The sequence below is a fragment of the Macaca mulatta genome, chromosome 1, assembly GCF_049350105.2.
Source record: "Macaca mulatta isolate MMU2019108-1 chromosome 1, T2T-MMU8v2.0, whole genome shotgun sequence".
NCBI lineage: Eukaryota > Metazoa > Chordata > Mammalia > Primates > Cercopithecidae > Macaca > Macaca mulatta.
In genome coordinates, this window is record NC_133406.1 from 36,291,164 (window position 1) to 36,306,895 (window position 15,732).

General features: G+C 34.5%; 1 protein-coding gene across 3 annotated transcripts in view; it reads left to right on the forward strand.

Moving 5' to 3' along the window:
- The window catches only part of RALGPS2 (Ral GEF with PH domain and SH3 binding motif 2), a 201,141-nt gene that overhangs the window by 151,635 nt on the left and 33,774 nt on the right, over window positions 1-15,732 (forward strand). For all 3 annotated transcript variants that reach the window (XM_078000792.1, XM_015122899.3, XM_015122913.3), the window contains exons 9-13: window positions 6,459-6,596; window positions 7,829-7,919; window positions 12,482-12,549; window positions 14,096-14,231; window positions 14,991-15,142. In XM_078000792.1, coding sequence (XP_077856918.1) covers window positions 6,459-6,596; window positions 7,829-7,919; window positions 12,482-12,549; window positions 14,096-14,231; window positions 14,991-15,142 — 585 coding nt within the window. The remainder of the gene's footprint in view (window positions 1-6,458; window positions 6,597-7,828; window positions 7,920-12,481; window positions 12,550-14,095; window positions 14,232-14,990; window positions 15,143-15,732) is intronic.

A 15,732-nucleotide genomic window follows, 5' to 3' on the forward strand; every position in this document is an offset into this window, starting at 1 on the left:
ACAAGAGCTAGACTTTGTCAGGAGGCAGCCACCTAAGTAATGTAATACTCTTTATAGCCTAGTAGAATTTGTAAACATTTTACTTATTAAGTTGCTAATGAAGGTTTTAAACTTACAAGAAACTTGATGTTGTTATAGTATGTTATGTCTTACTGTATAATGTATCTTAAGATGAAACAGCTTTTATATATAATTACCAAACGTGAGTGAAATTCTTTCGGATACTTAATACTTTTAAATATTAAAATTCTGATGTTACATAATGTCATATCCTCCTATTCTACAAAATGACCTCTCTTCTCTGTATAAGGTCATTCTTATTAATTGATGTGGTGTGGTTTAAAAACAAACATAACCCTGAACTAAGTAAAAAACAAGGAAGCTCTGACTCTCCACTAGCTATGTGAACTTAGACAAATCACTTTACCTGCCTCTGGCAAGGTTCTTCTGCTATGAAAATAGGGTGTTGGAAGAAATTAGTAAGTGTTGAGTACAACTATACTATTGTATTTCATTAATTGAAGAAATGTTAAGTAACTCAGTAGCTGAAGAAACACAAATTTAGGCTTAAGTAACTTAACTTAGCACTTAAGTACTAAGTAGTGGAACTGGAATTTGAATCTAATGCCAAAGCATTATGCCACACTGTCTGTCATTGATTACCTAGTTGCTGTAAGCTGCTTTTAGATAAAACTTTTGGGCTTTCTGTACGTCCCTTCCTTATTGCTATAGCTTGTGCTGTTTTTCTCTTTCTGTTAGGCCACACTGTTGATCCACATCGTTTATTTAAAGTCTGAGCTTATTTTCTACCTCTTTCACAGAGTCATTTCTTTGAATTCCTGTGCCTTATATAGGTATATCAGAGGTTGCAAACACAAGGGCCTAGAAAGGCAAATGCTCACAAGAAGAATGGAGCAGGTAATAGAAATCAGTGAAGTAAATCAGTAATAAGATACTGGAGAGAAATGAAGTTTATGGCAAGTTGGCATCCTTTTGGTTAATTTAAAGGGATCTGCCTGCACCTTCTCAGCTGTACCTGTGGCCATGAAGGATTATGAGACAGTGTTGCCAGATCTTCCCATTATTCAGGAAAAAAGAGCCATTTAGATTTTTCCTGTAATACTTCCTGATTTTAAAAAACATTGGGACAGATGTGCTGCCAGCTTCTGGCCTCTGATTTATATTATGTATCATTTCTTGAGCATTCGGTAATTATGTTGTAGTCACTAATGGTTTAAATCTGGGAAAAATAAGAGATAGTAAATTCTTCCTGAGCTTTTAAATTTCAGCAGTTTGGAGCTTTCTAACTTTAGCACTTAGTAATATCACTAACCAGGGTAGGAAATTGGAATGACAGGTATTTAGGGACAAATTATGGCTAGATATGTTAAATTGGAAATGAAAGTCAGGATCTCAGTTATATAGAGAGATTCAAAAGTCATCAGCAATTAGGTAGTAGCTAAAGCTATGGAACTAAGATACTAGAGAAAGTACATGTAGAATGTAAGGGAAGATTAATGACAGACCATGATACCAATTTCCAGGAAACCAGCTTTCAAGAAACATGAGGAAAAAGAAGAATGGTGAGGGCTTAGAGGAAAGATAGGAAAGTTCAAGGTGGGGAAAACCTGGGAACTAGAAGAGAATGGTTACAATACTGCAGAGAGATTACATAAGGAGGGGAGACCAAGAGAGCTGTTTTAAGACTTAGAATGAGAAAGTTGTTAATGCCATTGCCAAAATAGGTGATAGATACAGATTTCAGATTATTTAGTGTGTTGAAGGGTGACTGGATAAAATTTAACTGACAAATTAGTGTCCACAAAACATCAAGAAATTAGAAATCCATAAGAAAAAGACAACCCAAAAGAAAAAATGGACAGAAACATTTATTACATAGAAATATAAATGTTTAAACGGATTACTAATCAAGGAAATAAAAATTAAGACACAGAGAGATACCATTTTATACAGAAGATTGACAAAATTGAGATTGATAATACCAATTGTTAGCACAAATGTGGGTCAGCAGAAGCTTATATACCATCAGTGGGAGTGTGAATTGATATAGCTTTGAAAAATAATGTGACACCATCTTGTAAAGTTGAATATTAATATACTTTAGCATTTGGCAGTTTTGCTCCTAGGCGTGTCTATATATCCTGAAGAAATTTTGTACATGTGTGCTGGGAAATGTGTATAAGAATGTCTGTGGCAACATGGTTGGAGGTGGGATGGGAGTAATTCAAAAGTCTATCAAATAAAATGAATGAGTTAATTGTAAAATAGTCACACATTAGCTTGTTCTCATTATAAGGAATTACAGCGGCATTTAACAGCTTGGATAAGTCTTAGAAACAAAATAGACAAAGCAACCACAGAAGACCATATTTTTAAATTTTATTTAATAAATGCTTATAAGTATAAATAAATGCATATTTTAAAATTTTATTTAATAAATGCTTATAAGTGACTTAGTATGTACTAGACACTTTTCTTTTTTTTTTTTTGAGACGGAATCTCGCCCTGTCACCCAGGCTGGAGTGCAGTGGCACGATCTCGGCTCACTATAAGCTCTGCCTCCCAGGTTCACACCATTCTTCTGCCTTAGGCTCCCGTACTAGGCACTTTTCTGACATTACAAATACTATTATTTAATCCACATATACATTAAAATATGATTTTTAAAGCTCAAAAATAGGCAAAAGAAGGAATACAGACAGATGTCTGGGGAAAAAATGAGGTTCAGGGTAGTGATTACTTCTGGACAGGAAGCAAGGAGATGCAGTAGAGAAGGAACATACAGATAGATACAACAGTATTGATGAAGTCGTAGTTCTTTTTTAAAGTAGTATTTACCCCAACATATGAAAATATTAACATGTAACCAATAAAGTTAATGGATATTTTACATTAATTTTTCATATTAACTCTTCAAAATCTTGTCTGTTTTATATTCAAATACATCTCAATTCAGAATACACACACGAAACAGTAATTACATGTGGCAAGTGGTTATATTGGACAGCACAGTCTAGTACAGGTGAGTTGTCATCTGAGTTTAATGATAGGATGGAAGAATGGCAAGAACTGGCACATTAGTACCCCGCTCAAATCCCACTTCTTCCTTGAAGCTTTCTCTGATCCCATCAGCAAGGAATGACTTTTTTTTGCACAGAATTTTTATGAAACTCCTCTTTAAGCTTTTCTGTGCTACTTTTATATATCTTTTATTGCTGTTATTGATGTACCTATGCCAACATCTCCATGCCATTTCTTCGAGGAATCTTTTAGTTCTCCTTAGGGATGTTGTAGTCATAAGTTGACTGGTCTTTCACAAGTGTTTATTATATTGTTTGATAACAACAGGTGTCACATATGTTGATAATTTTTTCTTAGGAGCGGGATCTCACCGTGTTGCCCAGACTGGTCTTAAATTCTTGGGCTCAAGCAGTCCGCCCACCTAGCCTCCTGAAGTGCTGAGATTACAGGCGTGAGCCACCGTTCCCAGCAATAATTTTTGTGAAATCACGATTCTCACACAAATATGAAATGAATATGTGTCAGAATTTTCATTTAAATTATTAAATTTATAAGGGAATCAAAAATATGTCAAGGGTGAATTCAAAGTAACACTCATATGCAATCAGGAATGCTGAAGTAAATTTACAAATAGTTGCAAAATTGGTCAACATAAGTCAACATTCATTAGATCCCACTGGACATAATTCTTTGGCATGTTTATGAACAATAATTTTTATTACCAGTTTTCAACAGCTGTGCAGAGTTGTGAAATAACTCAGAAGAACCAAACGGATGTACTGGAGACAAGATACCCAGGAATCTTTTTTTTTTCCCCCAATCTCAAAGTTTTTCACAATTTTCCTGACACATAAAAACTTTTATGTGTATCAAATATTACATTAAAAATAAAGTGAAGAATAAAATAAGTGTACTATTCTATGTTTCTCTTCTAAGGTGTGTGTTGAAGGGAGAACAAGGATGTTATCTTGAGGAGTGGGATCAGATTTGAAGGAAGAGTTGCTTAGATTTTGTTTTATAAGTAGGGGAGATTTAAACATGTGTATTGGGCCAGGTGCAGTGACTCGTGCCTGTAATCCTAGCACTTTGGGAGGCTGAGGCGTGTGGATCACTTGAGACCGGGAGTTCGAGACCAGCCTGGCCAACATGGTGAAACCCGTCTCTACTAAAAATGCAAAAACTAACCAGGCATGGTTGTGCATGCCTGTAATCCCAGCTACTCGGGTAGCTGAGGCACGAGAATCACTTGAACCCAGAAGGCAGAGGTTGCAGTGAGCCAAGATCGCGCCACTGCATTCCAGCCTTTGACAGAGCAAGACTCTGTCTTGGGGGGGAAAAATGATTTAAAAAAAAATGATTAAAAAAAATGTGTATATTGACTCTGGGAAAGGAGCCAGTAGGGGTGAATGATAGTAGAGGCAACAGTGGTTGTCTGGAAGGAGGCAGCAATGATTGCATTCAAAATTACAATTGAGATTTGGGAAGAAGACAGGGATTCTTCTTCCTCTGAGATTGGACAAAGTGGGAAGAACCTCAGCTTCATTTGGAACCTCAGATTCATTTGGAGTCATAGGGAAATAAAGTTAAGGTTATCTAAAGAAAAAAAGAACGATAGGTGACTTAAAGAATACTGTAAATATTTACTGAGTGGAAAATGAATGATACTAGGATGAATAAAAAGATTGCCATGCCAACCTTTTATGTTAAACACCTATCGTCAAAACATTGCACAAGATTTTCTTTCTCTTGGAGTGCAAGATAGAGCAACTGCCTTAAATGAGTTTGCAGTCTTGAATAGATAAGATATAAATGTTAAAAAAAAAAAAAACTTAAATAATGAGATTTTGAAGTCACAAAGGTCATTACGTGAATAGTATGCACAGATAATGTATGATTTTTAAACAGAATATAAGTAATTTTTTTTTAATTGGGCTATAAGTGAAACATCTGAGATCCAACTGTGTCACTAACAGGTTGTATGGCATTAGACACGTCCCTTTACCATCTATATATTTCAGGTTCTTCATCTCTAAAAGGAGAGGATTAGACTAGACAGTGTCTGAATTCCTTTCTTGGAATCTGTGAGAAAACTAGAGAATCTTGACACTGAATTAGATAAGCAAAATATAAGATTTGGATAGGCAGAGATAAGTCTAGAAAACATTTAAGGTATAAGAAAAAGCTGAGTAAAAACAGGGTTTATTTAGAAGGCAGTGGGTATGTCATTTTGGTTGCATTTACCCTGAGAGTTCGTGAACATGAAGTAATAGGGTAAAAGTAGGAAAGTATGTTTTTCTTTAATCTCCAGCTATAGTTGTCTAATACATTTCACATGTGCATTGTGAACTCTCCAGAAATAATCCTAAATAAGTGACCTTTCATGTTAAGGACTAGTACAACCAAATTTTAGAGGATGTGTTATTTTTGTTGGTGCAAAGAGCATGGAGGGTAAGAAATAGTTAACTTCAATTTGTAGTCACATGAACCCTTTCAGAAATTCATTTGTTGATCTTTAAAATGTAAAACATTTCTACCAGATTGAGATAATTTTCAAAGTAGTTAAGACTCAAATGATAGTTATCAACCCAAGGCAAGAGAGTATAAAACAAATATTAAATAATTTCCCTATGTCAGGCAGTGGCTGGGCTGCTGGCTAAATTAATATCTTCAAGTTGTAACACACCTTGGAAAATGGATGCTTGTATAGGTTTTAAATCTGAGGTTCTGAGTTTAAAATAACTCTCCATTATGAAACTAGTCAGAGGCAGAGCCAATTGAAGAACTCAGCTCCTTTCCATTAATTCCCATATGTGCTGGGGTTTCTAACTCTAGCCTCAAACTATACTTGAAAATGAAATCAGGCCAGGCGCGGTGGCTCAAGCCTGTAATCCCAGCACTTTGGGAGGCCGAGACGGGCGGATCACGAGGTCAGCAGATCGAGACCATCCTGGCTAACACGGTGAAACCCCATCTCTACTAAAAAAAAATACAGAAAACTAGCCTGGTGAGGTGGCGGGCGCCTGTAGTTCCAGCTACTCGGGAGGCTGAGGCAGGAGAATGGCGTAAACCCGGGAGGCGGAGCTTGCAGTGAGCTGAGATCCAGCCACTGCACTCCAGCCTGGCCTACAGAGCGAGACTCCATCTCAAAAAAAAAAAAAAAAGAAAAGAAAATGAAATCACAAGAAGACATTTGCAAAATAGCATATTATTACAAAAAATTGGTGTATGTCTGACCCCAACTGTATGGAAAGCTAGACCCCAGTAACCATATGTTACCGAGGCTTCAGTGTATTAATAGCAATATATTTTAAATGTGGCATACGTGGAATATATCTATAAACAACCTTTTCTCCTCTTTTCTTTGTCATAGTCTCCCAAGCTACAACTAAGAAAACATTTATCTCATTTTGTTTCAGGTATCTATTTGTCAGATTTAACATACATTGATTCAGCATACCCATCAACTGGCAGCATTCTAGAAAATGAGCAGAGATCAAATTTAATGAATAATATCCTTCGAATAATTTCTGATTTACAACAGTCTTGTGAATATGGTAAGTTTCTGGGGGATAATGCCTAGCCATTAACATTGCTGTAATTCCAGTGATTTATTTACACACATTGATGATACTTTTCACACAGCAGGGGACATCAATTTCTTATTTCCATTCTAACATAAAGGAAAATAATGCTTGTTTTATTTTGCCATTTAGTACGTAGCATCCTGTTTAAGATCTTGCTTTTAAGAATTTAAGTATTTAATATTTAAAATTTTTATTTTTATATTTTGCTTTTCTGCTATTTTACAGCAACTTTCTCACAGCACAAGGACACTATTTAATATTACTACCTCACAGCTATTTGGCCCTTTATAGTTGACAAAGTCATTTTCTATTATCTCATTTGATCTCCCTGATCTGTTATGTAAATCATTCTTACAGCTTTCAATTAGGAAAGTTTAGCTGAGACCCTTGATCTTCGTGACAGTTGACCAACTTTCTTGAGTCAGATTATCGAGTAAATAACCAATTTTCGCCCAATGTGTATTTTATGGAATGACAAATATAGAAACAGCCACATAAGCCCAAATGATGAGAAAGGACTTTTTTTTTTTTTTTTTTTTTATGTTTAGATACTTCCAGTTTGATAGGGAATAAAGTTAGGCTGTTAATACGTAATTTTTATGGGTTAAAAAACTGAGTTTTACATTATATGATTACTTCAAGTGAATTTATCTTAAAGCTAACTTTTACTTCATGCATCTGTACTTTTTAGAAAACCTCAAAAACTTCCTAAAACTATCTGTGTGGAGATAGAATCTTACTGAAAGTTAAATCAAATAATTCCTTATTTTGTCCTTTTCTCAATATTTTAAACATAGCATCAAGTTGCGTTGTTAAATTAATCTTGCTTGAGACTTATAAGGGGAGGAGATAAACCATATTTATAAATGGGAACCAGGTTTCTTTAAAAGAAAAATAACTGCCTTCACCTCTTCTGTTTAGTTTAGAATAGTTCCTGATCTTTTTCTATGAAATTTCTCAAATATATGGGACTTTATAATTGGAACTACTAAAAAAAAAATCTAGACAAACAGTATGCAACTGTAATTTTCTAAATTACCTTCAGTTTCAATTAAAGTTTATCTCAGTAATGTCCTTCTAGAGTTAATTTAAATTTTGCTGCCATGCGGCCTTAATTTACCTTTAAGTTATTTTCAGCTTAATTTTTAAAGTTCTGGTTAAGATGTGCTTTATCAGATAATTATTTATCACCTTTTGCCTAGATATTCCCATGTTGCCTCATGTCCAAAAATATCTGAACTCCGTTCAATATATAGAAGAACTACAAAAATTTGTGGAAGACGATAATTACAAGTAGGTTGGATCTTCAAAAGTGGTTTGTATAACTTTGTCCTGTCCTCCACCTTTCTATCCCTATGTATTTAAACATCTAAATCCTACATGGTACCATACAAAGGCCTAATCCAGTGGTAGGTTTATAGCAGTAAAGATACTAACATGTATTACTTTTTAGTCACTTGTTATGATTGAGCCAATATACAAATACCTCATCTGTTCTTTTTAATATTTTTATCTCTGTTTGTAGAGAGCTAACGTTTGATAGTTCTAATTTAAATTTCTTCTTTTCCCCCATATTCAATCATTGAATCCTTACAGAATTTATCTTTTAATAGACAGAAAAATTAGTGAAACTTTTTAAAATAGAAAAATTACTGCTTAATGCTAATTATTGACACATCATTGTTTGTTTTTAATTGTTTTTGCGGATTGGGAGACTACTGGTCCATCTTCTCTCTGGAGAAGAGACATTTCTCCAATGTAGCACCACACTTATCCTTTTCTCTATATTATAGCAAGTTCTTTGTTAAAGATTTTTGAGGCCGGGCACAGTGGGGCACAATGACTCACACCTGTAATCCCAGCACTTTGGGAGGCCGAGGCAGGTGGATCACTTGAGGTCGGGAGTTCGAGACCAGCCTGGCCAATATAGTGAAACACTGTCTGTACTAAAAATACAAAATTAGCCAGGCATGGTGGTGCATGCCTGTAATCCCAGCTACTTGGGAGGCTGAGGCAGGAGAATCACTAGAACCCAGGAGGCAGAGGTTGCAGTGAGCCGAGAGTGCACCATTGCACTCCAGCCTGGGCAAAAAGAGCAAAACTCCATCTCAAAAAAAAAAAAAAAAAAAAAAAAAAAAAAGATTGTTTGAAATCACTTTTAAAATAGCTGATATCCATTTTTATCTCATTTTTATCTCCTTATATCCACAGTACTTCCCAAAGATGGGAGAGGAAATTTTTAAATTATTAACCTTTTCGTCTTTTATTGATATACTTTACATCATAACTGCTGGGATTTTTTTTTTTTAAGGTGGGAGGATAAAGAGCTTATTTCTCTTGAAGTTTGTCACTTTTCTTTTAGCTTCATTTGTTACTTTGTTTAAAAAGTTTACTTAGCTTTATTATCCCAGTTGTTTCCAAGCTTTCAAATTGAATTTTGCACTTTCACAAATATTTTTTCCAATAAAAGGTCATGTTTCAAAAATTTATCAAAGTAAAAGACTAGATTATTTTTCAATGTTAATGCATTACATAGAAATTTTTTTTGTCTTCCTTTGGTAATGATTATTAACTTCCTTGTTCCAGATTTTGACAATTTTAAAAAATTTTTGTAGAACAGAATTAGTCCCAGTAAATGGCTGTAGAAATTCTGGAAAACATCTAGGAATAATTTTTCTAAATGCATCTAAAATTTTACTAATGTTTGAAAATGCATTTATTACCATCTTTTCTCTCACACCATAATGTCAACACTTTATATTTCTGTACCAATTTTTATTCTACAAAAAGTTTCTACGTGGTTACTTACTTGAAAATGTGTAAAGTCAATGAAAAAGCTTTTTAAGGCTGGAGTTGTTCACAAATCTGTTGCCCTGGGTTGTAAGTTTTTCAAGTTCGATGGTCTGTGTCTTATACTTACCACTATTTTTCCCTTCTCTCTAATTACTGACATAGAACTCATGCCTAGTAAATACTTAAGTTTTGTCCAGTGAGGTGTAGAACAGATATCTTAAAATTCAAAATGTGAGTAAGTAGCTATTAGATATTTATCTGGCTCAAGAAACTTACTGAATTTAAAAGAATTTAAAGTTTATTAGATTGAAGTAAAATCTAAGAAAATTTTGCGCAATTTTTATAGAGGATGGCAAATTTTTTGTGACTACTGTAAAATTATAATACAATATTTATTAAAGCTAGTTTTTACTTTGCTAAAAGGGTAGACTTAGCCAGTGAAGCCACGAAGTAGTTCTGACATTCTATAAACTGACATATCATATAGTGCCTTCATTTTTGTAGGAAAACTGATACTATTATACTGATTTTTGTTTTCATGAGGAGCTAGAACCAGAGCAGCCGTTCCATTACATTGACAGATATTTACTAAGGTTTTGTTATAGGCCAGTTACTGTGCTAGTTGCTGGGATTATAAAAATAAGATACTGTTCTTGCCCTCAAGAAGCTCAGTCTCATGTAAGATACATCCGCAAAACAAATGATTATAAGACATTTCAAACAGTACTATAATAAAAATATGCCAAGGATGCTGTGGAAACATAGGTAAGTGGGGGGACCTAACCCAGATTTTCATAGGAAAACTAAAAAGAAGGGAAATACAAACAGCTTCAGGAGACAGCGTCATCTGAGGCTGAATCTTAACAGGTGAGTAGGAGTTAGTCCCACGTGAAGGGTGAGGAAAAGCATGCTGGGGAATGGAATGATCAAAGGAATGGGATGAGAAACAGTGTCTTTGCATGAGGAACGATGAGTCATTTGATGTTATTGGAACATCATACGGGACTTAGAGAAGACATTGTTTTTCTTTTCCTTTTCCTTTTTTTTTTTTTTTTTTTTTGGAGACGGAATTTCACTCTGTTTCCCAGTTTGGAGGGCAGGGCAGTGGTGCGATCTCAGCTCACTGCAACCTCCACCCCACCGGGTTCAAGTGATTCTTCTGCCTCAGCCTCCCGAGTAGCTGGGATTACAGGTGCCCACCATCATGCCTGGCTAATTTGTGTATTTTTAGTAGAGATGGGGTTTCACTATGTTGGCCAGGCTGATCTTGAACTCCTGACCTCAGATGATCCACCCGCTTCAGCCTCCCAAAGTGCTAGGATTACAGGCGTGAGCCACCACATCCAGCTGACAGATGATTTTTCTAAAAATGCAGTGTGTTTGTTGCATAAGCCTAATAATTTAGTGTGTATGAAGAATAGAGCATTTTAAGATGTCATTAAAATTATTAGAAAAAATTAAAAGAAAACATTTTGTTAGAAAAAAATGCCTTTTATGATGAAAAATTTGTAAATAGAAATGGCATGTCACTTACAAAAGGTCTATTTTGGGCAACTTGATCTACATAGGCAGCCAGTATAGATATTACAAATTACATGTCTTTTGATCAGGATGAAAATTTTTCTGGTTTTTATTTTAATACTGAACATACCTTTTCTTAATGAATCAGCATCTCTCTTATTATGTGGTGCTTTGACGATGTTGTAAGCAGCTGGCACTCAGACTAGCCTTCAGTGCTTTTTAAAGATGCTTCTACTTTTTATATTGCTGTCAGTTTCTAGCTGCTACCAATAGCAGTGTGATTCGCCCAATAAGCTCCCTTTCTTTCCCTTTCTATGTTGGTGTCGTTGGGAAATGGTAGTTATTTCATTTACTACTTTTCTTTCATCCACTAGACTGTAAGCTTCAGAAGGATGGGCATACCGCGTCTGCCGTAATCTCTGTTATATTCCAGTTCTGAGCACAGTGCCCAATACAGGTGTTCAGTAAATACTTGTCCAATGAATGAATGCAGTATAGTTTGTAGCCTAAATAATTAAACATTTTCATAAAAAGAGAAAAGAGTCTGGTTAATCATTTATTCAACATATGCATTTTATATTATCAAATAACTGGAATATAATTAATAAGAACTTACAGTAGATTTGTTTATCATTATAAATGCCATTTGTATTGTGCAATTTTAAAATTTTAGTAGAATACTAAACAGTTTTTATTAAATTTCAGACAGACTCAGCAATATTAGGCTTCATGTATCATATCAAAGCATTTTCTACAACTACTTTAGTGTCCTATTTTCTGAAATAGCTTCCACTGATAGAAATCATGATCTCTTTCACTGTGAAACTCAGAACTGGACATATTATCCTAAATGGAACTTAAGTACCAAATAATAAACTCTGACTTAGGACAGGAACTTATTAGAAATTTTCCAAACAACCTTTTTATTTGTGTAGATCTTTCTTTTGAAGAGTTTTGTCAGCTGGTTTGTTAGATGGTTAGTTTTAAATAAGGTGTTTTTAGAAATAATTTGCATAATATATTTAATAATACATATGAAAGTTTCTGAATCAAGTGTCAGGTATCAGTGTAAGCTCTAAGTTGAATCATCATTTAGTCATTCATCAAGTATCTTTAAATGTGTTCCATGGTTTGGCAACTTTGGGGTAACTGGGGGAGATTTTTGTGTTTTTAAATACAACTTTTTAATATATTTTCCCTTCCTAATATTTCCTAGAATAACCATAAGATCAGCTTTGTATGAAAGAGATAAGAGACTTAACATCTTAATTAAAAATTGCCCTTGGCCAGGCTTGGTGGCTCATGCCTGTAATCCCAGCACTTGGGGAGGCCAAGGTGGAAGGATCACTTGAGCCCACGAGTTTGAGGCTTAAGTGAGATTCCCTGTCTCTTAAAAAGAAGAAGATTGCTCTTGAAGAAAAATATATAGGTCAGATTATTTCATAAAAATGTTTTTAGTTTTTTTGTGAGAAAATACACAACTTTAATCTTATTTTGTCAAATGTTAATCATTGTATGTATTTTGTCTTTTTAAAATTCAGGCTTTCATTAAAGATAGAACCAGGGACGAGCACCCCACGTTCTGCTGCTTCCAGAGAAGATTTAGTAGGTCAGTACATAGTTTTCTCTTGTTACCAAATCTAAATCAGATAACCTAATAAGGAAGAATATACTCCAAAGTAAATAAAAATTTCGTACTTCTTATACTGCATGTAAAATTTATTTTGATATTAAAGTCCTTTCTGGGTTTTTTTTTTTTTTCTTTTTAAATTTAAAAGTTGCTGGCCGGGCTCCATGGCTCACACCTGTAATAATCCCAGCTCTTTGGGAGGCCAAGGTGGGCGGATCATGAGGTCAGGAGATCGAGACCATCCTGGCTAACACGGTGAAACCCTGCCTCTACTAAAAAAACACACACAAAAAAATACAAAAAAATTAGCCGGGCGTGGTGGCAGACGCCTGTAGTAGCAGCTGCTTAGGAGACTGAGGCAGGAGAATGGTGTGAACCCAGGAGGCAGAGCTTGCAATGAGCCGAGATCATGCCACTGCTCTCCAGCCTGGGCGACAGAGCGAGACTCCATCTCAAAAAAAAAGAAAAAGGTTGCTATAGTTTGTCAGTAGCGTACAAACAAATATGCTACGTAATCAAGGAAAATAGATAGATACAAGAGATGGAAAATAATAGATAAGTAGTTATGAATATTCATTTTTAATTAAGAATGCACTGTCCTGGGCAATGAAGGTTGATTACACTAGAAATTTCTGTGGTCTAATGGGAAAGTCTGCTAATTTGAATAATTATAGAAGTCAATTTTAGTGGCATAATTTTTTCAAATGTTCACTTTAATATAAAAATCATAGTTCCTTACTTTACCTGTTACATTATAACGGGGATATTATGCATATACCACAAGTAATTTTTTAAAAAACATAAAATTGTCATTATTTAAGAAATCCCTGATAGGTACCTTTTTTAAATTCCCAATATAGGCCTTCGCGCTAAGTTTCATGTATATTCTAAAAATATTTGACAGCTAATCTAATAAGATGTGAAGAAGTGAAGAAACAAACCATGACAATATCTATGGGGAAGAATATTCCAAGCAGAAAAAACACTGCAGTTTAAATTTCTTAAATTTGCTTTTCTTTTTATTCTTAAAGTGCTGTTTTGTTCTTTCATAATATTCTATTATTTATTCCCATAAGCCTGAACAGTGTCGGTATAGATTTAATTTCTAATTTGAGTGTTTGACCTACCCGACACATTCTTTATCTAAGAGGAAGTTGAAACTAGGAGTAAAGAAGTAATGTATAAAATTAAAAGAGCAGTGAACCTAGGACTCAGAAGACCTGGGTGTTTAGTCCAGATTTTGTCTGTGATGTGAAAGCTAGTCTATTCTAATTCTGCTTCTTCCTATGTAAATGGAGAAAATATTTACACTGCCTCTACTTAGTATAACTAAGATAAAAGTTAATGGATTTTGTATGGTTTGGGATTTTGTGTTTTAGGACTTAGAATATATTTCTCATCTTCAAGTCAATGAAATAGAACTAACATCAGTACTATCTCAAAATTTGAACCACATTTAGTATTTTATATCAGGGATTGAAAAATAAAGTAATCATTTGAAAATCTGTTTAAATTTAACCCTTAGGTCCTGAAGTAGGAGCATCTCCACAGAGTGGACGAAAAAGTGTGGCAGCTGAAGGAGCCTTGCTCCCACAGACACCACCATCCCCTCGGAATCTGATTCCACATGGACACAGGAAGTGCCATAGCTTGGGTTATAAGTCAGCATTTTTAATTTTATCTTTCAAATTTTTAAATTGTTTATAATTGAATTTATTGTCTATTTATTAGTTCAGTAGAAAATGGTACCCTTGAATAGTTTTCTTTTTTCTTAATAGCCGTTTTCTGATTCAGTAAAATGTCTTATTTGCCTAAAAGCGTTTATTTCTTACTTTACCTGAATTTGGAAATGGGATTTTGTCAACAATGCATTTATATTTGGGGACTATACATGAACATTACAGAGGGCCATCATAAATAAAATCAGGATAGCAATATAACTTTTTAAAAAAATTATAACCTTTATATCAAGACAGTCACTGTCTTAACCAAAATGTCAAAAGTGACAGCTGTAAAAATTATTTTCTTTATTCCTAAATATAAAGAAAACTGACCTTTTGTTTAGCTTCATTAGTTTTGCAGTATATTGTTTTTTCAAAATGGGGACACATGTTCACTTTTGCCATGATTTCTCTGGAAATTTAATAACCGTTCTCCAAAAGTGAATGTGGAAACAATTTTTTTAATAGACATGAGGCTCAAAATGAAATTATTTTAAAATATGCTCTAATTATATAGATAGATATGGCCAGGTTTCCTAAAACATTTTCCCTGAACTGTTCATTTGAGGCTTTTATGGTAAGATCTGAGTATGACAGTTAGCAGGTAAATCTTTTATGTCCTAAATCTTTATATAAAGAGCAGTTTTTAAATTAGTAACAATAATAAAAGATATGACTTTTTTTTCTCTTTGTTTCCAGTTTCATTCATAAAATGAACACCGCAGAATTTAAGAGTGCAACATTTCCAAATGCAGGGCCAAGACATCTGTTAGATGATAGCGTCATGGAGCCCCATGCGCCATCTCGAGGCCAAGCTGAAAGTTCTACTCTTTCTAGTGGAATATCAATAGGTGAGAAATACTTCTCTGAGAGGGTTGTAATTTAACATTAAATAAAAATGTTAACAAAACTTGACTGGAAAAAAACCCCACCACACATAGAGAAAATTTGGTTAGAAAACAAAGTAGCAGTTAAATACAGGATGAAGTTAATAATTTGTAATGGTTTTAAAAGTGCTTCCTGTTTTTAACTCCAGAAGGGGAAGCATTTGAAGAAGGTGGAAAAAGAACATATGGACTGGTTGAATTAGTTAACTGCATGTGATTTGAATATGGGGAGGAGGAAGAGTGTGGAGTTAAGGATGACTTCAGGCTATTTGGGTTAAACAAGCATAATAATTAGATGATGATGCTATTACCAAGGTAGAGAAGACAGAGTAATCTGTGGGCAGTGAAGTGTTTGTGAAGGGGGACTGAATTTGGGGAATCAGTTCTGTTTTGGACATGTTTAGTCCCTATGGAGATGTCAGGTAGGTTGCTGAATATATGAATCTGGAGCTCAGAGGGTTAAGGTCAGGTCTGAAGATATATGAGAGGTAGCATATTTATAAGCCATGATTGGTTGAGGGTACCTAAAGAGAGAGTGTACATAAATAAGAAAA